General features: G+C 35.6%; 1 protein-coding gene across 1 annotated transcript in view; it reads right to left on the bottom strand.

Annotated features, from left to right (window-relative positions):
• Nucleotides 1-27,209, bottom strand: part of Pxdnl (peroxidasin like) — a 431,430-nt gene that overhangs the window by 271,283 nt on the left and 132,938 nt on the right. The window contains exon 2 of the mRNA XM_076836074.1: nt 7,380-7,451. Within this exon, the coding sequence (XP_076692189.1) occupies nt 7,380-7,451 (72 nt within the window). The remainder of the gene's footprint in view (nt 1-7,379; nt 7,452-27,209) is intronic.

Raw genomic sequence — 27,209 nt, forward strand, 5'->3', positions numbered from 1 at the left:
AATCCCTGAGCCCCTCAATGAAGAAACTATGATCCCAGAAGTAAATAATTTACCCAAGGCCATATATTTAGTCATTGTAAAGCTTTTGCCATAATATTTCACATATAACATGTATACAATAAATAATAAATAGTGTTTAAATTTTTTCAAATTTTTTACTAATATATTTAGTACTGTGATATTGTATATGTTGTTGTTATTGATTTCTTTTCATCATTTTAGTTTTTTAACTTTTTTATTTTATTTTTATTGGTGCCTAATAATTATGCAGAATAGAGCATTTCATTTGTATGTTTAAATTTTTTGACTAAATATTTCACAGCTAAAATATTCTTCTTTTTTAAAGAGAGAGAGAGAAAGGGAATTTTTTAAATATTTATTTTCTAGTTTTTGGTGGACACAACATCTTTATCTTAATTTTATGTGGTGCTGAGAATCGAACCCAGCGCCCCACGCATGCCAGGCGAGTGTGCCACATCCCCAGCCCACTAAAATATTCTTTTGAAAATGAAAATCCAGTTAGTGACCTTTGAATTCCTTCCACAGGAATACTGTATTACAAAAGCTACTCCCTTATGTAGAGCAAAATAGTGACTGAGTCAAGAGATTGAGAATAGTATTCAAAATGTGATCATGTAAATCTCTGGATAAATAAAATTGAGAATTCTACAAATAGATCTTGGAGTCAGCTATTTACTAACTGGGAGCTTTCTCTGATCTGCCTGGATCTTTTTCTACTAGCCCTCTAGTTACCACTAAATATTTCTGCCATGACCTACTGCAAAGACTTGAATGATAGACATCAAGACCCCTTAATTCTGCTTTAATTCTTCTGATGGTGTAATTTCCTTTTGTAAGATTATGAGGAAGAAAAATTCATTAGGAAGAGACCATCCTAAGATGAAAAAGAGTGTTCCCTCCCTGGTTACCTTTCTGTGACTGTTTTCCAATTGTCTACTACTGCCATTGGTACTCTGACCCAATTATTATGGGAAATTGTATTATGAGAACCACATCTGGGATCAAATTAGGTCAATAGGCAGAAAAATTCCTGCATTTTGGGGAAGCTGAATGGAATTTATGCTGCAGTGCCAAATTTGTGGAGAAAAAATTAGTCCATTAGCAACTAGTGATGAGGTTAACTGTTGAGCAACAAAAGAAAGAATAATTCATTTACTTCATAATCATGTAAGAGCGAAGACAGAATGATCAGTCATCTGTAGTTTGCCACAAATCAATCACTACTTCATTGTATGCCACTATATTCTCAAAACAACCTTTTCCAAAAAATCAGCTAATATGAAGAAACCAAGACGCTGTCCCCTGAGGATACATAAGGATTGACAAGAAAAACTTTTTTCCCAAAGGGCATAGTTATGAACATATAAAATTCAAAAGATCTATAAGCAAAAAATTAGAACTAATATTTATTTAACAAGGTCACTGAATACAACACCAATATACAAAAATTGATTGCATTTTGTCAACTAACAAGAAACCAAAAGAAAAAAAACTCGATATGTGATTTAACAGCACGATATGTAACAAAGACATCCTATGACCTACTTGCCCAGTGCTCCTCAAAATTCCCAAGGTCATCAAACACAGGAAAATTCTAAAAATACTGTCACAGCCAAAAGGAATTTAAAGAAACATGACAACTAAATGCAACATGGGGCCCTAGATGGGAATCCTGGAACAGAAAAAAAAAAAAAAAAATCATAGGTGAAAAGTAAGAAAGTCTGAGTAAATGATATTCTTTAGTTAGTAATCAGATATTGGCATTATTTCATTAATTGTGATAAATGGTCCATACTAATGTAAGATATGTATAATAGAAAAAGCTGTGTGAGGCCAAGGGAGGGGAACAGATAGGAACTCTATTCTAGCACCTCAATTTTTCTGTAAGTCAGAGATTGTTTTAAAAATAGTCTATTAGTACAAAAGAAGGGAAAGTTGAAAATTAGCTCAACTACATATGAAAATCTAGTATGTAATAAAAGTGACATTAAATCAGTGAACTTTTGAAATAAACGGTGGTATAACCAGGGCTGGGCACTTGGAGAATGATAAAATTGGATTTATATATGAAGCACTGAAGAAACTGAATGGATCTGAGATCTAAATGTAAAAATCTGAAACCATACAGCTGTTAAAAAGAAATCTGGTATATTCTTTTATAAATTCAGGACAAGAAAAAGCTTTATAATTATGGCTCAAAAATTAAAAGCAAAAAAAAAGGAAAGGAGGTAATTTTTATTTATGATGCTGAGGATGGAATGCAGGGCTTTGCATATTTTAGATGAGTTCTATCCCACTGAGCTACACCTCCAGCCCCAATATGCATAAATTTAACTACTGAAAAATTTAAAAACTAAAACTTTAGTACTATAAACAACAGAATATCTTCAGGAAAGACAAATTAAAAACTGACATATTTATTCCACACATTGCAGGAAAAGGCTAAATAAATATAAAGAGTTAAAAATAAAGATATTGTCAACTCCTGATATAAAACTGGACAATGGGCATGAATAGACAGGTCACAGGAAATAGTAAACAAAAGGCCTTTAAGCATATAAAATTGATTTAACTTCACTCAGATGTGAGAATGAAAATTAAAACTAAACTGAGATATCATTTCATACCTATTAGATCAGAAAAAAAAAATCATCAAATTTAAAAGCTTGGTGACCATTGCCTAGGCAAGTCTATAGTGAAATAGACATCCATATGCATTGTTGGTGACAGTGTCAATTGTTCTGCTACAGGAACCATTAGGAACATTCAACAAATGGTATAAGCATTGACTCAGTAATCTACCAACCTCAATCCTAAAAATTTACCTTCAAGTAGAAGATAATATGTGAACAAGTTAATTTGATATTTCAGTATGAATAATATTTAGTAGGAATAAAAAAGTTGGGTAGAACTTTAATGTCCACGTAGAACTCACACAATTGAATACAATGGTGCCATTTAAATATTTCTATAAAGACTGTGAACTATTAATGAAATGAGGTCCAGGAGATGTCATTAAGCAATAAAAAGTAAAATATGTCACCTTTGTGCAAAAAAGAAGCTGCAATAAGAAGATATATATATGAATGTATGTGTGTGTATATATATATATATATATATATATATATATATATACATTTTTTTGTTTTGATATATGTATTTATATCAAATACATGTATACATATAAACATATCAAAAGAAAAAACATAAAAATGGATATTAAATCTTAATAAGATACTTATACCTAAGGTTAGTAATAAGATTTCATGTGTCTTTTTTATATATATTTCTGAATTTTACATCAATATTAGTCATTCCTCAGTATCCATAGGTAATTTTTTTCTAGGACTTTGTACATACTAAAATCTGTTGCTGCATACTTTGTACATACTAAAATCTGTTGCTGCATAAGTGTCTTATATAAAATTGTATTGTGTTTACATATAATCTATGTACATCCTCCTATAGACTTTAAATCATTTCAAATTTACTTATATAGCAAACACAATGTAAATGCCCCATAAGTAGTTCTTACACTGTACTGTTTAGGCAATCATAAGTAGGAAAAACAGTCTGTACATGTTCAGTACAAATGTGATTTATTTGTCCTAATAGTTTTGATCCATGTTTGATGGAATCCAGAGATACAGAATTAATGGAAATGGAGGACGAACCATGTATCAAACAAGATAAAAACAAATCCTGAAAATCAATGTAAAGGAAAACAAATCTAATTATGCAGCAAATAGATACTCAGAGGAACGAAAAGATTAATTTGAGTAATTTAAACACAGCATTTTGACTGTACTCTCCCTGACACACAAGAAAACAAAACTCGCACAGCTATTTTCCACTTAATTTAGTACACTTGTTGTGATGTCATGCTTGGTGTAAAATAGTTCTGAAACTATTTGAGCATTCTATAAAATACTAAATAAGTAAATACATTCTATTGTCAGATTCCAAAAAGATGTGAATATGGAATGGGGGGAAAAAATAGAGGGAGAAAAACCATGTGACATTAGAATTGATCTGGAGGCATCAATATAAACACATGATTGTGTGTGTATGTGTATGTATACAGTTACATATTTAATGATTCAGATTCTGGTTTCAAATATTATTGCCCACCAAAAGAAACCAGGGTCATCCTTTACCCTTAGCTATTTCCACATCTGTGGCAGAGAACATTCAATGTGAACTTGAACTACCTTGGGCCAGAAAGCATCTTTTTCATAAACATAATTGAATGGTCCACCATGGAATTCCAGTCTGCTTCCCAAACATTACTCTTATCAGTTTCACCCAGAAATGGGAAGGCTGACACATCGTGGTGAGTCACCAAGTTCTGCCAAGTCTCACTTGGCTGTACTTTGGGGGCAAAATCTAGAGTGTTTAGTTAACAGATCCTTGAGCTTACCCTGTAGTTCATAGACTTTGATGATACATAACATTTCCAGGGTTTTTTTTAAATAAACCTCTTAACAAGCTCTGGGTTTAATACAAAATGCCAACTGTTCCTGAGAAATCCTTCCCTTTTATAACTCAGGACCAAGGTGGTTGGCATTTGTTTTAAACCACACAAGAACAAAGGAACATCTACGTAATATGGTACAAAGGCAGCCCAGAGACATGGGAACACTTAATATTGCTATATAGGTATCAGAGCCATATGGTGAAGATTTTTTCATATTCTTACATGAAATGTTTCACTCTATTTTTAAAATTTTGATCCATATTTACTTTTGCCTTTACAATAAGTTAGTAAAGACCCTTGGGTCTTCTCTTAACTAGAGTCTTAGGAATTTTCAATGTCTCATTTCTTAGCTCATTTTCTGAAAAGAACAATTCCTCCTCCCACCCTGAACTTCCTCTCCTCCCTCCCTCCTTCCCTCTCTCACTTACACACACACACATACACATACACTTTACTATTTAGGTGATCTACCATCTATTACTCCAAGGAAATAGCTTTCCTGAATTCTGTCACCACAAACTACACAGTCCAAAATTTCACTGATCAAACTATGGGTGAACACTGCCTGCCCCTTGAGTTGGATGAACTTGGGCAAATTACGTTAGTCATGAGCCTCAGTCTCTTCATCTCTTTATAAATAATAACACCTACCACAGAACATAGTAGCAGAAAATGGAGATAATGTGTGTAAAGCAACTAGCAGAAAACAAGGTTTGTCATTCACACTAATTACTAAATCGTTTTATTATGGTTTTGGAATTAAAATAGTTAAGCAAAAATTAATTATAAGCATAGTTTCTTCCAAATGAAGAGCTGGATTGTTCGCTAATCACTAATGTTACACATTATAATTCCACAATAGCCTAACTGCAATAGAAATCATCAGTTTTTGTTATTCTCAGAAAAAAAATATTTTTAAGTGTCAACTATCTCAAATGAAGAGATTAAATAACATTATTAATAAACTTTCATAATATTAGCAATTTAATAAATAAATATGATACTTATTTATCATCTACATGTTTCAGTAGACAGTGGTAGAAGGCTTCAATCATGCTGTCCCCAAGAGGCACTAAATCAGATCTCTGCTAAAGAGGGAGAAGCATGTCCACAAGCACTCCAAGAAACTTTTGTGCATAATGTTCAAGAATTGCTTGCTTGTTAAAAAAAAAAAAAAAAATATATATATATATATATATATATATATATATATATATATATATATATATATATATATAAATCCTGCAGTCTCTACTTTGTTATGCTCTTATATCCTCCCAAACGAAGACATGATAAAATATGTATATGCAGGCATCTTTTATTGGAAAGGAACCAGATGGGAAAAGTACAAGTAAAGTCATGATCTCAGCTCTGAAGTTAGAAGAGATAAGTTGGCCAGAATATGGTGAGAAGTCGAACCATGTTGATAAGATTGCTAACTCTGTTATGAGAATATTATGACAAGAAGACAAATGAACTCACATGGGATTAGCCACACTGGATAGTCTTAACTTTTAGTGTATTCTCTCTGGGGGTTAAAATCAATGATTTTTAAACACTGAGCACTCTTAATACTTTTAAGCCTCCTGTCATCATTGCTCCAAGCACTCCATTTACCATATTTTTTTAATTAGTTATGTACTCTGACTTGGCTTATTAAAAAATTTTATTGGTGCGTTATACATACAGAATAGTGAGATTCATCCTGGCAAATTCATACATGCACATAATATAATTTGGCCATTTTCATCCCCAGTACCTCCCCTTGCTCTCTTTTCCTCCCTTCCCCTGACCCTAACCCCTTCCTCTACTTATCTCCCCTTTTATGTTTATGAGATGCTGCCCTAGCTTTTTCTTTTTCTGTCTTCCATATATGAGAGAAACTATATGACCCTTGACTTTCTGAGTTTGGCTTATTTTGCTTAACATAATGCTCTCAAGTTCCATCCATTTTCCTGCAAATGACATAATTTCGTTCTTTTTCATCCATTGTGTCTATACATACAACACATTTTCTTATTCTATTCATCTGTTAACAGACAATTAGGCTGGCTCCATAACTTGGCTATTGTGAATTACGCTGTTATATATGTGGATGTACCTATATTTCTGGAGTATAGTGACTTCAATTCTTTTGGATGAAATACTGAGGATTGATATAGTTAGGTCTGATGGTGGCTCCATGCCAAGTCTTTTGAAGAAACTCTTTATTGATTAAATGCTCCTACTAATTTACAATCCCACCACCACAGAGTTGGAATTTTGTTTACTGACTACTCCACAAGGGACAGCTGAATCTACAGCACAGCAGATTCAGGTACATTTGAGTCTGAATCCAAAGCCCACAAACTGCTAAATACAAAAGAGATAACGGATAGCTGTTCCGTAAATAAAATGTAAGTTTTTAAACGCTGGAAATTTTTATCAGTGCTTAGCCATAAAATTGTCATTTTTCTCTTCTATGTGATTTTTATAGGGGTCTTGTGATATCGCAAATAAAATACAGCAGTATACTGGAGAGAGAACGGGCTTTGGACTCAGGAAGTCATGAGTCTTAATTCCATTCTATGGCTTTTTCGCCAGGGGACCCACAGACAAGGTATATCATCACTCTTTCTCTCCGTTTCTTCATTTTGAGAAACTTTTCTAAGCAAGTAAAATATAAATGTCAGATAAAGAGGAATATCTTCCCAAGTTCAGAAGTAAAGAAAAATATTGGCTGTGGAAAAAAGCAACTGAATTATGCTGGTTACAAGTCCCCTAACTAGATTTCATTCTTTTATAGACTGTTCTTTATTTTTCAAAATGACTTTTCATGGTAAATTGCAAACCAAGTAGGTCATAATTTTAGGAACCCCACAGATTAGCAATAAGTACTCACAGAGTGTTCAGATTCTTGAGTTTCTTGAAGGCACTCCCTGGAATTTCTCTTATTCTGTTAAACCTCAAGTCTCTAGGAACATAAAAAGGGGAAGAAAATTACAATATGTTGACTTCTATTCTGTCATTATTTCTAGAAGTCTATTTCTTTTTATAACCAAACCTACAGCACTAAATTTAAACACAATTAAAACAAGATTAGTGCACATCACCCATTAATCATTAGATATGTACCTTGTTTACAGCAGATTATTCATATCTGGTGCTCTATGCTAGTTCAAAAATGTCAGAAAAATATGTCATTAGAGACCTGTCAAGATGCAGAATGCCATTTACTTTAGATAATATTTGATGCCAAAATATATACAGTATACACTGATATGTCAATCGACTATATTTGGTTTGGTAAATAACATTCATATATTAAAGATCACATAGCAACTCAACAGAGCACTGTTGATTGAATTTAGTCAGTTATTAATTAGTTAATTTTTCTACATAGCCCAGGAATACAAAAGCCTTCTTTTCTTTAATATACTTTATTTTTTAGTTGTAGTTGGACACAATACCCCCATTTATTTATTTATTTTTATGTGGTGCTGAGGATCAAACCTAGGACCTCGCACATGCTAGGCATGCGCTCTACCACTGAGCTACACCTCCAGCCCAATACAATGGCCTTCTAAGGAATTTGAAAGTGAGTCAGCAGGATAATTACAGAAACAGTACAATAACATTTCAGCTGATGACAGACCACACATATGACAGCAGTCCTAAGACCCTAACACCCAAGGACGTCACAGCTGCCTTCGTTTAAGCACCCACTGCAATATTCACCCCACAATAAAATTACCCTAGTGGCACATTTCTTAGAATCTACCCCCATCATTAACTGACACATGATTGTAGTTTGAGAGATAATTAATTCTCCATACCAATGTTTTTGTTCAGCAATGAAAACACTGTTTTAGTCAGCCTGAGAATTTTCAAGTGTCACTTAGGTGCCACATGTTCAGCACCGGAATTACAAAGATAAGCAGAGTATGGTCTTTGTAACTGAGCATGGATGCTCCAGCAAGATTAACAAGTGAACTATTACAACACTAGAGCATAGAGCATCTGTGAGGATCACACAAATAACATACTCATACGATGAGAGCCGGGGACCAGGCTCATTACTGGTCTGCCTGGAATCTTCTGTCAGTGAGAGAAGCACCTGCCCTAATTCCATTGATCGTGGTGGAAATGTCAGTCATGTGCCTCTGCCGGCTGTGAAGAGGGTGACAGAGGCCAACCAGCTGAGGGTGGTTTCTCTCTACATGCATTGTTTCTTCCTTGGGAAATACAAGACCATGCAAGGCAAGTTGGGGACCTTGTGAGTGCTGATATGGCTGTTACATGAAATATAGCTACAGTCATTAGCTGTAATTCAAAATTCCAAGGAAAATGAGTATCTAGGGATGTTAACGTCTATCCAGCCCAAACTAGAAAGACCCAGCTTGAGAATAAGACCAAGCAGAAAAAAGTGCCAAAATCTGAGAAAAGAGACACCCAGGTATGCCTGGATGCCATATTTAGCTTTTGACGACTCAGATACATGAAGCCGTGTGTGTCGATTTTGATATGCTAATTTGAACTGAGTTTTTAATATTAATGCAGGAGCATAGATGAAAGATGAAATAATTTATTTGGAAATGTGAGACCTGAGAGGAATTATATCAGGGAAATTTTACAGGTCACTGGGTATCAGTAAAAACTAAGACAAAATCTATTATACTACCATAGTAGAAAACCATCAACAATTCCACTTAATTAATTATTATCAAAATTATCAAAATTCTTTACCACCATAAATAATTGTTCTTAGAATGCTTAATTCACACATCTTTATAAGACTGTCTTTAAATCCCATTCACCATTTTATATTTCTCTGGAGTTGACTTTAGCAGAATATGCACAATTTCATAGGAGCTGTTATTTTCCAGTAAAATCATTAAATAACTCAGGGACTATATCCTCATTAGATAGAATGCACTGTTTAAGCAACATAAATGGCTATTTGATGTGATTAGATTAAATTTAGAAGGAAACTTTGTAAGTTATATAAGACCCTCCCTAATCGTATATAAACATACAAGATATAAGTTATATACCTATATATGCTAAGAACTATGGGCTTCCCATAAAAATAGAAGCTTTAAATTAATAGTTACAGAAAGGACTCTCCTCTCATCTTAAAATCATAATTCCTAATAATGACCCCAGAAATGAGGTTCCAACAATATAAGAAGGAAGCAAATATAAAAGGATCAACAATTTCCCTTCTTTAGATTTTGAAATTTCTGAAGAACTCAGAAAGATATAAATGATAGAAGAATCCACATCAAAAATTAACTGCTATTTATACCTTGATAAAGTTCATTCTAGTATAATTCTACATATTTTCATTTTTACTATACCAATTACATATAAAAACATGTTATAGAAAAAGATCTCCTCTAAGCACAGTCTTTTTGTTATGTCTGCCTCCCCTCTCCAAATACAAGGCATTTGTAAGTTAGACACCTCTCTCCAAATATATATACATATGCATGTAAAAAATGTCTCAATCAGCCTTTTGCTGCTGTGGCCAAAAGATGGGATAAGAACCATTTTAGAGAAGGAAAAGCTTATCTGGCGTTCAGAGTTTCAGAGTCTTAGTGCATAACTTGGCCAATTCCATTCCTCCAGGCCCAAGGTATGGCAGGACATAATGGCAGAAAAATGTGGAAGAATGTGGTGAAAAAGAAACAACTCAGAACATGGCACAAGGAAGTAAAGACTGCCTGCAGTTACCACACAGTTAATCCATTCAAGTGGATCAATATACTGATTGAGTTAAGGCTCTCATAACCCAATGATTTCACCCTTAAGCTTTTTTACATTGTCTCACACATGAGTTTTGGGGGGATATCTCATATCTAAACCATAATAATAAGATAAAATATGTTAGATTTTTGTCACTATAAACAAAATACCTCACAAGAACAATTAAAAAGAGGCAATGTTTATTTGGGGACCACATTTTGAAAGATTCAGTCCATGGTCAACTGACTCCATTGATCTTGGACTGAGGTGAGGCAGAACATTATAGTAGAAGAGTGTGGAGAAGGAAAGATTCTTAGCTCATAGCAACCAGAAAGCAGAGAAAAAGAAGGGAACAACAGATCAGGGATAGATATTATCCCCAGGGCCACAACCCCAGTGCCCTACTTTCTGCAGTATCTGCCTAGAGTTACCACCCTGTAGTCCATTCAAATTATTAATCCACTAAATGGATTAATCCATTTAATGAGCTGTAACAGATGAGGTTATAACTCTCATGCTATAATCATTGCTTAAAAGCCCCACCTCTGAACCTCATTTCATTGGGGATCATGCTTTTTAAACATGAGCTTTTTTTTTTATGGTCAATTGATTTTTTTTTATTATTGGTTGTTCAAAACATTACATAGTTCTTGATATATCATATTTCACACTTTGATTCAAGTGGGTTATGAACTCCCATTTTTACCCCGTATACAAATTGCAGAATCACATCAGTTACACTTCCATTGATTTATATATTGCCATACTAGTGTCTGTTGTATTCTGCTGCCTTTCCTATCCTTTACTATCCCCCTCCCCTCCCCTCCCCTCCCCTCTTCTCTCTCTACCCACTCTACTGCAGTTCATATCTCCCCCTTGTATTATTTTTCCCTTTCCCCTCGCTACCTCTTGTATGTAATTTTGTATAACCCTGAGGGTCTCCTTCCATTTCCATGCAATTTCCCTTCTCCCTCCCTTTCCCTCCCACCTCTCGTCCCTGTTTAATGTTAATCTTCTTCTCATGCTCTTCGTCCCTACTCTGTTCTTAGTTACTCTCCTTATATCAAAGAAGACATTTGGCATTTGTTTTTTAGGGATTGGCTGGCTTCACTTAGCATAATCTGCTCTAATGCCATCCATTTCCCTCCAAATTCTATGATTTTGTCATTTTTTAATGCAGAGTAATACTCCATTGTGTATAAATGCCACATTTTTTTTATCCATTCGTCTATTGAAGGGCATCTAGGTTGGTTCCACAGTCTTGCTATTGTGAATTGTGCTGCTATGAACATCGATGTAGCAGTGTCCCTGTAGCATGCTCTATTTAGGTCTTTAGGGAATAGACCGAGAAGGGGAATAGCAGGGTCAAATGGTGGTTCCATTCCGAGCTTTCCAAGAAATCTCCACACTGCTTTCCAGATTGGCTGCACCAATTTGCAGTCCCACCAACATGAGCTTTTTGGCAGACAATTCATATTCAAACCATAACAAATGCATATATAAATATGAAAATATAATATGTGGGTAAGTATAAAATATTAAGTGGATTTAAATTTACAAAAAATGCATCTAACTTTACATGGTTGTCAACGTTTCCCTTATCCCTTCTCACTATATCATTTCTTTATTATTCCTTGTCTTCCCATGAAAGCCTGAATGTTTATTCCTAAATACTTGATAGTACTTCACAATGCAGATGGACCACTATACCTTTGTATGTTCTCATAGGGTCAGACATTCTGACTGTTCCCTGATTTTTGCAACATTGTTTAAAAGCAACAGTGCAACAAAGCAAGCATGAATATCTCCTGGTGCATATAAAAAAAAAATCTTTCCTCAGGGCATACATTCAAAACTGGGATTGTTAGCATAGGGTGTGCATATCTTCCATTTTACAACATGATGTCAATTGCAAATATATTCTCATCTGAATACATTATAACAGTAATTTAATTAATTGAAAATAATGCAAAACCATGCTTGAACTAATCACCAAATTATAAATTTAAACTTGCCACTGGATTGATATGAAAGTAAAGTGTTACGCCTATTACCAGAATTCCTTACTTGTACTTCTGCATAAGTGTGCAAAAATAAGTTCCCCTGACACAAATACAAAATATTTTTGTAACGTCATGCTGTAGTGAGGTCTCTGTGATCCCAAGGGTTGTTCAGTGGACTGTGAGAAGCATGGTCCATGAACTGTGGCCATGACCTCTTCTCACCTCTGATGTGCACTGAGGGAATCTCTGCCTGAGAAGCAAAGTTAGAAATATTTTGTTTCCCATAAATTCCAATAAGGCATATTCAAATGCACCCAATGAATATGTTAATACTTGTCTTCTTTAACTGGCAATATTCTGTCACACAAAATTTTACAGTCAAGTGCATTGTAAACTGGAATTCTAGGGAAAGGCCTCCCCTCATAGTTTTAACTATGTCATTTTAAAATATATAGGGCACTGTATAATTTGTTACCTATAAGAGGGTAAATTCATTCTTATATTATTAAACCCCAAATTAGATCATCTGAATTCAAATGACCATAAAATTTGCATCGTGCTGATTTCTGTGTAAATTTTACCCCAGAATTCAATTTATTTTTCCCAGATTGCCTCTCTCTTGGTCAAGATAGGTCACTAGCAATTTGGCTTATACAAAATGTATTGTTTCCATAAAACTTCCCTTAGCCTAAAATTTAGTATTGCATTTTCACTCATTACACATTTAGATTCTGCTACAGTTAGGACCTTACGTGTCCCCCAAAGGTATTTATATGAAAGGCTTAGTCACCAATTGTGATGGAATATTCAAGAGGTGGGGCCTGATGAAAGCAAATTAGATCATGGGGGCCTGTTCTTAAAGGTGATATTGGGACCCCAGCTCCTTCCTCTTTCTCTCTTTACTTCCTGGCTGCCATGAAGTGAGCAGCTTTGCCCCATTGTGCACTCCCCCACCATGATGTTCTGCTTCCCACAGGCCCACAGCCACAAGGCCAAGCAATCATGGACTGAAACAGTGAGCCAAAATAAACCTTTTAACCTTGTAATATGAGCCAAAATACCCTCAGGGATTTAGGTATAGCATTGGAAATCTGACCTAATGCAGAGTGAAATTTGAATTACTATATATCCTTCACAATTGCTTCAATTTCTATAGATATAATATTGATGAATATTCATGATAACACAAGCTTCATTCCACCCATTTTTTTCCAGTAAAACCAGAGAGTTTATTTAGAATGGTAAAACAAAAATTAGATGATGTGTTTGCCTGTCTCCCCTCCCCTCCTCCAATCCAAACTGGAAAAAAAAAAAAAAAAACTGAGAAGGAAATATTATGTGTTCTTCATAGTAAGTAATTTGGAATCAATGTTTCTAACCAAGAAGAGATAGGTTTTTAACTTGAACTCAAACCAGAAGATTCTCCTGCTAAAAGGATTTTTAAATGATTCCTTATAACAGAGTGGGAATTAAAAAGAAACATGGACAGAGAGTAGGTGGACTAACCCCAAAGGAATTAGTGCTGCTCAAGTTCATGCCAATTGGTCCCTTTCAGTAATAGTGCATGCCAGACAGAGGGCTATAGGAATCCACAACCCATTCATGGGCAAAAACGTCCAGAGCAAGACAACAAAGAGAGAGAGGTCCAGGCCTTGTCTAGATCCTGAGGTTCCTAGCATGTTTTATAAATGCCACCTTTTAGCATAACATTTAGACCACATTTTATGTTTACACTAAACAAACTGACATTTAATGTACAAGAAAAAAAATATATACAATTGTCTGGAACTAATTCACACAACAATTGCAGAAGCCATTTTTAAGATCACATTCAATGATGTGTGTGGCATGGATGGCGCAGTCCAGTTTCAGTTGTAAGATGACTGTGATCCCCTTAGAATACTGCTAGCTGGACCTAGTCTGGGACCCGATGCATAATTTCTCTAAGAAGAAAAAATGTCAAGTCAATCTCTCATACCCAGTCCACAGAGCTGGTCCTACTGTGCTGCAAACCTCCTAATAATGTCCGGGGTTAAAGACAGTCTCAGGTTTGTTTGGAGTAAAATACTGGCCATTTTAGGAAAAAAAAAAAAAAAAAATCTGGTACTGAAAGAGCAAAACAAATAAACGGGAGCTCTCAGCACCTGTCTTAACAGGCTGTTTCTCTGTTTGCATTTGCTAGTTGTTTCTCATACAACCGAGAAATAGTCATTCAGGCAGAAAGCCTATCTTCATGAAATAAAGATCCAGCAGATTCATTCTTGAGCCGAAAGCATTCCTGTTGAAGGTGGGGATACGATTAAGTCACTGTAGTGGCAAAAGCACACAATTGTGGAAAGAAATGTACGCCATTTGCTTCACTCCGTGAACTCTTCAAAGGGCAGAAGGAAGCAAGATGACTCTCAAGAGCAGGGTCATCCTTTCATTTGCAAGGAGCTCACATCTGCACACTCCTGGCAGCCACAGGGCCCTCACTGGCTTCAGAGTGTGAGGTAGACTGCTGCCTTAGTCCAGCTCTCACTCTGTCCTAGCTCTCAATAATCTCGGTGACCCACTGCTGTCCCCTCCCTCAGCTGCTGTCCTGCTTTCTCATTGCATAGTCCCCCCTATGCTGTGCCACAGTACCCTTTGTACCCAGTTTAGGGCAAATACCCATCTAGACACTGTGCCAAAGGTTTTGTGTTTTTGTGGGTTTTTTTTTTTTCTCTCTCTCGATGTTATTAACATTCAAATAAACTGACTTTGAATGAAGCAGATTACCCTCTATAATGGGGATGGGCTTTAAACAATCAGTTGAAAGCCTTAAAAGAAAAAAGAAAATTTCCTGCAAGGAAATTCTGATCAGTCCCCCAGACTGATCTTGAACTTGAACTGCAACATCGGCTCCTCTGTGTACATAAGTCTGTTGGCTTAAATCTCTCTGCCTGTGTACACACACACACACACACACACACACACACACACACACACAAACCCTGGTCCCTGGTATGGAGTCATTGTTCTAACCAAGTCTATACAGAGCCAACCCCGTAGGAATCCAAGAAAGGAAGCCAGACCCTGTAGGAACTTTGCCAGGGTTGGTTTGGTACACATGGTTGTGGGCTAACTTATTATTTTTTTTCTGTTTTTGTCCTTATTTGATGTTTAGTACATATCTACAACAATGGCTAAAGTACTTTTACAAACATAAGAATATTATAAAGGTTTCAAAGATGATACTAGAACAACTTTACAACTGTTCTTCCATCATCAAGCTTTTTTTCATTTTGCTCCTCAATGAAATTCCCCGCCCAGATCCACACTATTTTTTAGAAAACCATTTCATCCCCTCTCAAGCTTGTGGATTAGACCAAGCAGAACTGAGGCTCTCTCTGCTGAGTGCTTGTTCACAAAATCCCTGGGATCAGTGAATCGATTACTTTATGGGTCTTAAAGCGCTGAGCAAGGTCAGGTGTCCTAGAGAGTTAAAATTAGATAATAGACACCACACACACACATAAAATCTAAAAGGATGCACTTATCTTTAATGTCCTCGTTTTGTTTTTTCCTTTTCTATTTTATTTTATTTTTGGTGCTGGGGATTGAATCCAGAGGTGTTTAACCACTGAGTCACATCCCCAAGCCCTTTTTTTTTTTTAAATTAGATTTTCTTTATTTTGTTTTCATCTTTCATACATTTAATTCAAGTGAGTTATGAACTTCCTTTTTTACCCCAAATACGAATTGCAGAATCACATCAGTTACACATTCACAATGTTTAAAAAACATTTTATTTAGAGACAGGATTTCACTAAGTTGCTTAGGGCCTCGCTAAGTTGCTGAGGCTGGCTTTGAACTTGCAATCCTCCTGCCTCAGTCTTCTGAGCTGCTGGGATTACAGGTGTGAGCCACCACACCCAGCTTTACCTTTAAAAAAACAAAACAACAACAACAACAAACAGAGGACCAATACTTTTATAACCTTTAAAAACTTGAACATTTTGTTATTTCTATTTTTTTGTGGAACCCAGGGCCTCATGCATACTAAGTGCATGCTCTACCACTGAGCCACACCCATTTCTTTTTAAAAAGAAACCAGTGTACAGACCAACCTCTGACTTTACATATGGAAAAAGAAGAAAAAAGTCAAGAGGAGGGGAGAAAACTACAACAAACTCGCATATCCAGCCAAGCTGAAAATGAACACTACTGTTTCAAGGCAAATGTTAACATGCTGATTTTAGAGCTGAAAAACTAAGACCCAGAATATATCATTTCCCTAAAAGTAAAAGAAGTGGCCACCGGGAACAACCTTCCAGGATATCTGCTCACAAAGCAGGCTCTGCCTCCAGTGTCCCACCTGACCTCCAACATACTGTGAGGAAACTGAAATCCCAGGATGGACAAGTACATTCACCATCAGCCACTGAGGTCCAGAGGCTGCATCCAAAAACATGTCTCCTGATCCTCACATGAACACACTTTCCAACTCATTATGTAAAAGAAAATTCCTGCTGTTCTCAGGCAGAACAGTGAGAGCTCCATGCTAAATCCCTTCTCTTTCATGGATTACCTGGTTAAAATTAACATTATTTGTTTCCTCAAAGGAGCTAATAGTGACACAGTTAATGGAAGGTATTAACCTGTCCAAGGTAAGTCAGTACTTAACGCAAGGGTACAGCTGCATGAATAACTCGAAGGATCTTCATGTAAAAAGAGTGTTATAATTCTGCACAATATACCCGTTCATGGAAACCCAGAGCAAACTGCAAAAACCTTGACAGTCTGTTCCAGATATTTTCATCCTCTGCATATTTGGTCCTTCCAGCAGGTGTCACTAAATAGTAGTTGTCTTCCAAGTCAGAGAAATGATTTCAAGGGAGATGAGGTGGCTTAATTTGTCCTGAATGTCACAGTATGAGGCCACAGACTGAATATGAGTCACCATCCATTGCATGTGAAAATAGGAGCCAATACCAAAGCTTCACTCAAAGGTAATGAAACATCATATTATACCAAATAGTGTCTTTTATTTGGTAATAAGAAGCTCTAAGTGGATTTTCATATAAAACCAAAGTGCCATAGCCTGTTGAATATTAAGACATTCCTAACTTTGTCATTCCTTCCGAAAATGTTTTTCAAAATAGTAATATTTAGCCTTTGAAAGTAATTATTTAATATAATCCATAGTATCAGACTCAGTATTCTACTATGCAATAGTTTTCACTCTTTTATGCTCTCTCTGGGATTCTGTGTGGCTTTTCAGAATGCTCCTGTGTCTGGAAGGGAGGACAGGTCAGTATCAGCATCAGCAATCCCACTAGACAAGGCAGGCCTATTTACACGTGACCCAATAAATATCGTCTGAAAGTAGAGTCTTACAGAGTCACTGAGATCAGACTTGGTTATATCCTTATATTGTCCTATATTTATCCTGATTGTCCTTCCTGTTTCCTATAGCTAGATTGCTACTTTGTTCTGGGGGAATCAGAAACATCACCTCACCATCTGGTCTTTGACCATTTATCTGGTGATCTGGGGCTTGTCAGGCATGAGATGTACTCCTAGGTCCCCTAATGCCCCTGTTATAAATAGAGCTGAACCAGTTTGCATAGCTCTTATTCAGCTCCATACCCTGGCCTTCCCTGGTTCCTTCCCAGTCCTGGGTAGAACTTTTTATCAGTCCCTGGCCACTCTGTTTTACAACCCTACATGTGTATACACGTTGTTCTTCTCCTAGAAGGCCATTTCCTTTTTTCTGCCACAAAACCTCGAGAGCATGTTTAAAGAAAGTCAGAAGGAAGAAGAGTTGGGACACCATCTGTTTGGGTGCTTCCTGATGTCAAAACTACTGGAATGCTATTGATGAGCCTCCACATCTATCCTTCAGTTGCACAGAGAAGCAGTCCCCATCATCCCACTCTCTGTAAATTCCCCTGTGCTCCCCTCAGCCTTTGAAATGACAGGCAGTGTAGCATAGTGGTTAGAAAAGCAGACTTCAGAGCCAGGGACACATACTTGATTGTGTGACACTTGGCCACTCCCAGCTATGTGACTGTCTCAGAGGCTCCTCATCATAAAACTAGGATAATGAAACTCAGTATTCAATGTCCTAAGGCATGCAAAGTTGATGGGATAGTGTCTAATGTATACCAGTAGTCAAAACATTACAGGTATCAACATATATTCTGCTATTAGAACATTTTAAATACTACATTGTCATCGTCTAGTTACCGTATCTCTGCCTCATCAGAGAGGTTGTCTCACTACCTTTATGTACACAAATGGAAATTTTGTATCCCTAGCAATACTGTGGATCCTGAGTATTAAACCAAAATAATAAGAACAATAAAATTAGAATGAACTAGAAAAATAAAAAATACTGGAAATCAAAAAAGGAAATACTAGAAATCTAAAGCAAATATAGAACCAGTTTCAGTTCAGCAACATACAGTTGTATCAGTAAAGGGAAAAAAAAAAACACGTTAGCAAAAACATGCTGTCTGATGAAAATTCAAAATATACTTTCTTCCAATTCAAAATCAACTGTGAGAAAGAAAAGAAACACCCAGTTAACAGAAATGAGACTAACCAAGCAGGTCACTGTCACTTGAAGTTCAGTGCCTGAGTGTCAGGCACCAGACCTACTCAAGTGTTGGGAAATGTATCCTGTTTGCCAACTGCTGGGAATCATCTCTCTATACATTCACCACTTCATTCCTGGAGTTACACAAGGGAACTGACAGAGACATTAGATTTTGCAATAGTCTAAACTTTGTCAGCTATGCTATATCCTTTTTTGGGAAACATATCTTCATCCAACAAAATTTTAGTAAATTATTTGATATATTTTTGCTTTATCTTTTATGCCAATGTCTGTGTTCCAATAAAAACAACTGAACGAAAAACAGTTCCTAAACTTATTTTTAAGATAAGTCAATTTCCACATCTAGCACTTTAGTTGCATTCCTTCTTCAACACATTGCAAGCCAGCTTCCTCCTTTCCTGCTTCATGCACGTGACCCTGGCCTGGGTTGCATGTCCACTCTGGATGGACACTCAGTAAATCTGGTGGTCATTGTGCTTGTCCTTTTGGTGGTTATTTTGCTGTCTTCCTCCTCAAGTTCCTCTTGCTCTTCTCCTGTCTCTATAAACAGTCTATTTCCAATTTCTTTTCTAAATCATGTTCTTGGGACTATCTCTACAATGTTACTATCCTTCAGTCTCTGCCTTGGGCCCCTTTCTCTCCTTCCTTGACCTTCATAAGAAATTCTTTTGACTTTCAAGTAACTATATAAAAGTGAATAAAAAGTATTTCAAGAATTCTAAGGTAGTATAAATGTATGTGTATGTGTATATGTGTGTGTGTGTGTGTGTGTGTGTGTGTGTGTATACTTATCTATACACACATACCTATATATATGTACATACAATGAAGGGAGAGATGCATACATTCATGTACATAGGTAAACATAACAAAATTCTATTGTTCTTCTAGAATCAAAATGGAGTTACATTTGTCAAGCCTAACCAATAATAAATGAAGTTGAGAGGTTATAAAGGAAAGATTCTCATATGTGATTGCCTGATATTAACTATCACAAAAGACTGGCAGGACCACAAATATGCACAAAAGCCACCACAACCTTAGACGCACATTACTTCTGTGAGGACACCTCCCCAGCAACTATCTATGCAACCAGAAGAACATGACTCCTGTCATTAATCACTGTGGCCAAGGATTGTTGTCACAAAATATCTGATGCAATCCTCCTCATTTTTGCCTTAACAAATTTCCCTTGCTTCAATCAATTTGAATATGCACACAGTTTACTAGGGTTTAAGTATTCCCATTGCAGTGTCTGCTATTCCAATATTCTGCTAGTCACAAATTAACAGAAGTATTTTTTGAAGAATTTTTGTATTTTTTTTTTAGATTGATATATTCACCACATCTTCCATGCCCGATGTTCATTCATCCATCTGATCTAATAGATGAGGCACTATACAAGGTACCTCAATTTCTCCCAAAGTCCAGAAAAATCCTCCTCTTTCCCATTTTCCTATTATCCACTTTGACACAAAATCAGAAACCTGAGAGCTACTCCCTCCTCCTGAGCCCATGTAGCCAAGGCAACCTCTACATCTCCTGCACCTTCCCCTGACAGGTCCTATGCCCACATTGTCACCACGGAACTGGCTAACCTATACCCCTCGTCCCTCTGGCATGCAGCTGTGAGAGCTTTCTTTAGGAAAGCAAATGATTTTGCTCTGTTGGTTTATTTTTAAATCCTCCCATGACACTCTATTGCCAAGAGAGCCCAATCAGAGCTGCTTATGGGGTGTGGGTGTGTGAAACCCGTCCTAACTTCCTCCACGTCCCTTCCTTACATGGGTCAACAGTTGTGACACCCTTTGTTTTCAATGCATACTTTCATATCTTATCTACTGTCCTTTTTTTTTTTTTTTTAGAGTTACTCCCCCCATTCTATGCTAGAAATATCCACTCATCTTCAAAAATTCTGCTCAGTGATGATGCCTTTTATAAAGCCTTTAACCTGACAAGAAAGATTGATTGTGACCCAGTGTGGCTGCCCCTGCATTGGCTGCTATTCTGTAAGCACCATGCACTAGAGCTCCCAGTTTGGGTACCAGGCACTAAGCATGGCCACTAAGAGACAAAAGAAGAAATACACTGCGTTTTTGTAGTTCTGAGGAAATACACCATTTCTTAAAAAAAAAAAAAAAAAACAGAATGATTTTCCCCCACCCCTTACTTTTTCTTTACTAAATACCCACAGCAAAAACCACACAAAGTGCATTCACATTACAGAAAAAATGGTTGCCTTCTTTCTTTTCTTTTATTGTTTTAGTCAATCTGCTATTTTTTATGTATAGTTCCCTATGACAGTATTTTTGTACTATAATTTATTCCACAGTGAGATCAACTGATCAAGATACTTTAGAAATGTTACCTGATCAGAAAGTCAACAAAATTTTAAATGTTCTTGCATACAACAGTGATCAATACACACTTACTTACAAAAGATGGATAGATGGATGAATGGAAGGAGGGAAGGAAGAAGAGAGGGAATGTGGGCTCTTCCAAGAAGAAAATATGTATCTTATCTGAAGAGCCACAGACACTAAATAAATGTCTGTGACCTCACTACATTGTAGAATAAGTGAGCAAATCAAAATCAATATGCCAAGAATGTGACTTTCAGAGGTAAGGAATATTTTCAGTAGGACTCTTTGAAAGTACCATTTCCTCTTCCTAAAAACAGATGGAAGGCAGGGGCTGCTTTTTCTGAATCCATTTGTACTAGTGGTATGTCTAGAACTGGCCTGTAGCATGTAGTTATATTACATGTTTGCTCATTCCAAGGCAAAAAAAAAAAATGTTTTAAAGGTCATAAACAATCTTACAAATCTACTTTGATCTGAATTCAATGCCTAAACATTATTCTGAAGGAAACACCAGGTGAGGAACAAATTTACCTACAATGTAGCTAAGCAGCAGAATAAAGAATCATCCAATTTTCCCATTTTTGATTTTACAGGAGAGGAAGTCTTCTGCCAAGGTTAATAACACCGTAGAAATTTAAATGAAGAAACACTAGCTGGGTATTTTGGTGAATATTATTACTATCTTCCAGTCTTTACCATAATAGATCACTTATTTCTCATGAATTGGTCACTGTTTCTCTTATGGGAAGAAGTTTGCTCAACCCATTTATTTAAATAGCATCATAACTTGTTAGTATAGATTTATATGAGTTCTGGTGTTACAGGTCAGATCAGAGCACACAATCACAATTCACATCACACAAAATTCCTCATATTTCAATTTAATATAAATTCTGATATCATTATCATTACAAAACTCATTCAAATTTTAAATAACACATTAAATAATATTATCTTCTCTTCCAAAAATTATTCTCTTTTTAATTGATAGATGAGGTAAAGATTTGTATATATTTTTTAATCAAATCGTCCATGTAATGTAGAAATGTTACCTTATTAGAAAGTCCATGAACTTGTGAAGACTCACAAGCAATAGTGATCAATACATATTTATTGATAAAAGATGGATGGAGGAATGGATGGAGGGAGAGGGGAAGGTATGGGTGTAGGCTCTTCCAAGAAGAAAATAAATATTTTCTTATTTTTTTTGTTTGATGCATTACAATTATCCATAATGATGAGATTCATTATGCCATATTCATTATTCGTGAATAATTTGATGAATGTCATTCCCTCATGCCTTCCTTTTCCTTCTCTCCCTCCTTCCCCCTGATCCATTTGCTCTCCTGTACTGATCTCCCTTCTTTATTGTTATTATTATTTAAATTAGTGCATATTGTATATGTATATACATATGTTTGTGTATGTATAAATATATAAATTTCACTGCGATATATCTGTACACAAGCATAGCATAATTTGATAGATTTCATTCACAGTATTTCCCCAGATCTTCCCCTCCTCCCTTCTTCCCAAACCCCTTCCTCTACTCTATTTATCTTCCTTCTATAAGAAAATGAATATTAATTAATTAAAGTAGATATAATTTTGAAATAAATAATACAATAGCTTTCATAGTGAAGTCACTCAGAAATTGTATGATAAATAATTGAATTAATGAATAACACTGAGTGAATACATTAAAAATAATTTTTACCCTTCAGGTTAACCAAAAAACAGTACTTATAATATTATGTAGGTAATTTTGTTAATCATTTTTTTCAGTTCAGATTTTTTTAAAATGAGAAAGCATGGCCCAGAAAAGTTCACAAAATTAGCTGTGACCTGTGAATCTCGTCCTGTTCATCACAGGAGATTTCAGATCTTCTGACTTTGATTAAAGTGATTTTCCATTAGAGCACATTATTGTTTGTGTCTAGTAACTAAAAAGAGAAAAAAAAATGTTCTGCAATGACCTATTTTCAGAGGAAATGTTTTTATAACGAGCAAAAGAACACTGCACAAGTCATTGTAGTTTCTAGTCAGCAGTTTTATTGTATGACTGGAATGGCGGAATGACTGTAATTGCTTGCTTAGGTCTGGAAGCATTTCCAACTTCTTAGCCAATTTATAATTTCTGGCGCCCTTTAGTCTCTTGATCAGGATAGAGTTGGTCAGAATTGTCAGGGGTACATTTGGGGTTTCATTGAAGCTACTGATTGGCAGGGTCTTACCACATACACCACATACACATGTAAAAAAGGAAATTCCTGATTTCATTTACCAAAGATTAGAAATAACTATCAAGAGTAAAATGGGCAGAATTAAATTTAGCCTGAACCTCAGAATCCAAAACGAAGTCATACTACTCCAATGGGTGAGATTATACGTTTATAAAATGACATTTTCACACTTTTGTAGAAACATGATACATCCATGAACATCTTAAAGAACATAGAATGTGCGTGCCATCTCTAATTCAACAAATGCACTTGTAAACAATAAAATAACACCATTGTGAAGACGTTTTACTTTGGTTGGAAGACAGACATGAAAAACGGTATCTCCGATTTCTTATTTTAAGTCATTCAATGCTGATAAAGTATGATGCAGTAAAAAGAACACTGGATTTTATGTTAAGATCTGCTGTTAAAAACCCATACTAAAACAGTCACCTAATCCTTGACAGAAGTGTCAAGAACATACATTAAAGAAAAGACAGCCTTTTAAACAAATGGTGCTGAGAAAACTAGATATCCATATATTAGATGGTATCTATATACCAACAGAAGAATAAAACTAGATTTCTTTCCCTAACCCTGTATAAAATTCAACTCTAAATTGCTCAAAGATTTTGCATCTAGACCGAAACTTTGCATCAGTAGAAGAAAACAAAAGATCAACGCTTCAACATATAAGCTCAGGCTCAACTTACTCAATAGGACTAATAGAAATCAGGAAATAATACCAAGAATTAATAAATAGTATCACATCAAATTAAAAAGCTTCACACAGCATAGAAAACAATAACATAAAGAGAGAACCTTCAGAATAGGAGAAAATATTTTCCAGATACCCTTCTAGCATAGGATTAATATCCAGAATACATAAAAAAGAAACTAAAAAAAATAAACCTTAACACCAAAGAAGAAAATAAAATAACCCTATAAATAAATGGACAAATGAACTAAAAAGACATTTCTCAAAAGAAATGCAAATGACCAACAAATATCTGCCAGGTTGGCAGGATCTTACCACATACACCACACACACATGTAAAAGAGTAAATTCCTAACTTCATTTACCAAAGATTAGAAAATAACTATCAAGAGTCAAATGACCATACTGAGCAAAATTAAATTTAGCTTAGCTTTCCCTGACAGATGTGCCAAGAACATACATTAAAGAAAAGACAGCCTTTTTAATTTCTGTTCTACATCTTTCTCCATCAGGGAAATGCAAATCAAAACCACACTGAGATTTCTTCTCACTCTAGTTTGAGTGGAAATCCTCAAGAATACACATAAGTGTAAGGATACAGGGAAAAAGGAACCTTTCTACATTGATGGTGCAGATGTAAATTAATGCAAGTGCTGTGGAAATCAGCATGGAGTCTCCTCAAAGGATTAGAAATGGAACCACCCTATGATCCAGGTATATCACTCCTTGACATTTATCCAAAAGAATTAAAGTCCACATACTATGGGGATACATGCATACCCATATTCATAGCAGCACAATTTGCAACAGCCAAGTTATGGAGCTAGCCTAGGTGTCTTTAAGCAGATGAATGGATAAAGAAAAATGTAAGATGGATATTAGAGTTTGTAGCATATATACATAAAAATTCAGCCATAAAGAAGAACAAAATTATGTCATTTGTAGGACAATAGATAGAACTGCAGATGATTATGTTAAGCAAAATAAACCAGACTCAGAAAGTTAAGGGTCATATGGTTCCTCTTAGATGTGGAAGCCAGAGAGAAAATGGGGGTGGGGGGGATCTCATGAAAATAGAAGGGAGAACAGTGTAATAAGGGAAAGGGATCAGAGGGAGAGGAGGGGAAGGAGGGGCAAGGGGAGAGACTAGAGAATGAAATTGAATCAAAGTACAAATTGAATTTGCCACAATGAATCCCACTATTATGTAAAATTATTATGCATCAAGAAGTTGTATTTGTTTTGTTTGTTTTTTTAAGTTGTTGTTAACCAGAAGCCAATCTCTTTAGTCTCTGCATATTAAAATTTCCCCATCAGGGAAATGATGAGCTGTCCTATGTGATATCCCTGGTAAATCTAATAATGAAATATAAAATTATCATCAGTTATGCTAAGTGAATAACTATTATTATCAATATTTTCATTTCCATAAAGAATGCATTCACTGAGTAGTATCTGCATATTCCAAATTCCATATTCCCTTCTTCTTTATCCCTAATTTCTGTAAATCTCAGTTTTTCAGGCCCAGACTCTGAAGGAATACAGGCCACTCATGTGGCAACTTTACCACCAGAGTACCAGAATTATACACTCTCACTTGCCTCCTATATCGTTCCTCTCTCACTGATGCTCACCTTCATGCAAGAGAGCTAGAGACACTTGAGGATGAATAGATGCATCCAAGTTATTATTATGTAAAAGAAATATAAAAGAGCTATCATGGATCTCTTCACTCTGTGTAAATCTTAACCAAGTTCCTTTTTGTTTCATTTTGTTTTTTATTTTGTCAACTCTTTGAAGAGGAACCAGAAAACACTCTGTCTTACAGGAAAAGTATCCACTTAGGTGGATAAGAAGATATAAATAAATACCCATCAAGGACAGGGCAGGCACTGGGTGGGGGGTATAGATCTAGTCTGAAGGGTCAGGACAGCAGTTCTGAGAAACAGGTGCAATGAAAATTTCTCAAGAGGCATATGATGCTGAAAAGTACCACCAGGGTCATTTATTGGAGCAGTCTGTCTGTGTACTTCTGTAGGCATGGCTATTTCTATCTGAAGGTCAGTACTCTAGGTAGAAAAATAAAAGCTCAGAGCTTTTCCCCAGAAGATAAATGCTAAAACCTATTTGTAAGAATAAATAAAAAGCAAAAAATTTGTAAAGTGAGAAAACGTAACTATAAATTAATGGCATAAATTTAAAAATAATCCCTCATGTGAATTGTAAAGAGAGAATTAAAATAAATGATAAATGGAATATATATTCAGATGGAACTGTTAGAATTAATGTTGTTGAAGTCCTTATTTGAGAATATGATGAAAATATTGATTTTATATAGACTCCTATAGATTAAGTGTATACATATATATAAATACATGCTAAAATTTCTAGCATAACCACTAAATGTAGAACTGAAATTAAGTTCCAAACTACCAGAAGGAAAACTGAGAAGAGAATTGAGCAATCAATACAAATGAATTCAAGAAAGAAAGATTATTTTTAAAAAGAAAGAAAATATTAAAAGATAAGAAAAATAGAAGCCAGAAGACAAAAATAAATCAAAATATATCAGTATTTCTGTAAATGAACTAAATGTTTCACATAGAAAACAAAGATCACTTGAATGAATACCAGGGTTCTTGTGAAAATTATGTAACGAAAGACCAAGATTCTACTCTTACTATGTGACAAATCTAAGATTTATATCCAAAGTGCAGTTCTATTCTGTCCAACATGGGATAATCAAGACAAAACTACATTTACCCTCCCATTTAAAACAATTTTTGAAAAGCAGATAAAATATATGAAACACTAGTACTGGAAAGCAGAAAATGAAAAACAGCAATTCCCCAGAAATTAAAAAAGAAGAAGAAGAAGAAAAAGAAAGCAATGAAGCAAGCCTTTGACTATCTCTCCTCACCATCCTGAGAAACTTTACCACCTCATATGCAATAGGGTGGAATCCAGGTACAGCCTAATAGACTCTCTGAACTGAGAGATGGAGCTGAGATTCCAGGGAGACCAAAACAGCTGGAGTTCTCAGGACATGACTTCAGAGAGGAGAAAGGCACATAAAGAGTCCTAGATATCAC

This window comes from Callospermophilus lateralis, chromosome 16 (assembly GCF_048772815.1).
Source record: "Callospermophilus lateralis isolate mCalLat2 chromosome 16, mCalLat2.hap1, whole genome shotgun sequence".
Taxonomy (NCBI): domain Eukaryota; kingdom Metazoa; phylum Chordata; class Mammalia; order Rodentia; family Sciuridae; genus Callospermophilus; species Callospermophilus lateralis.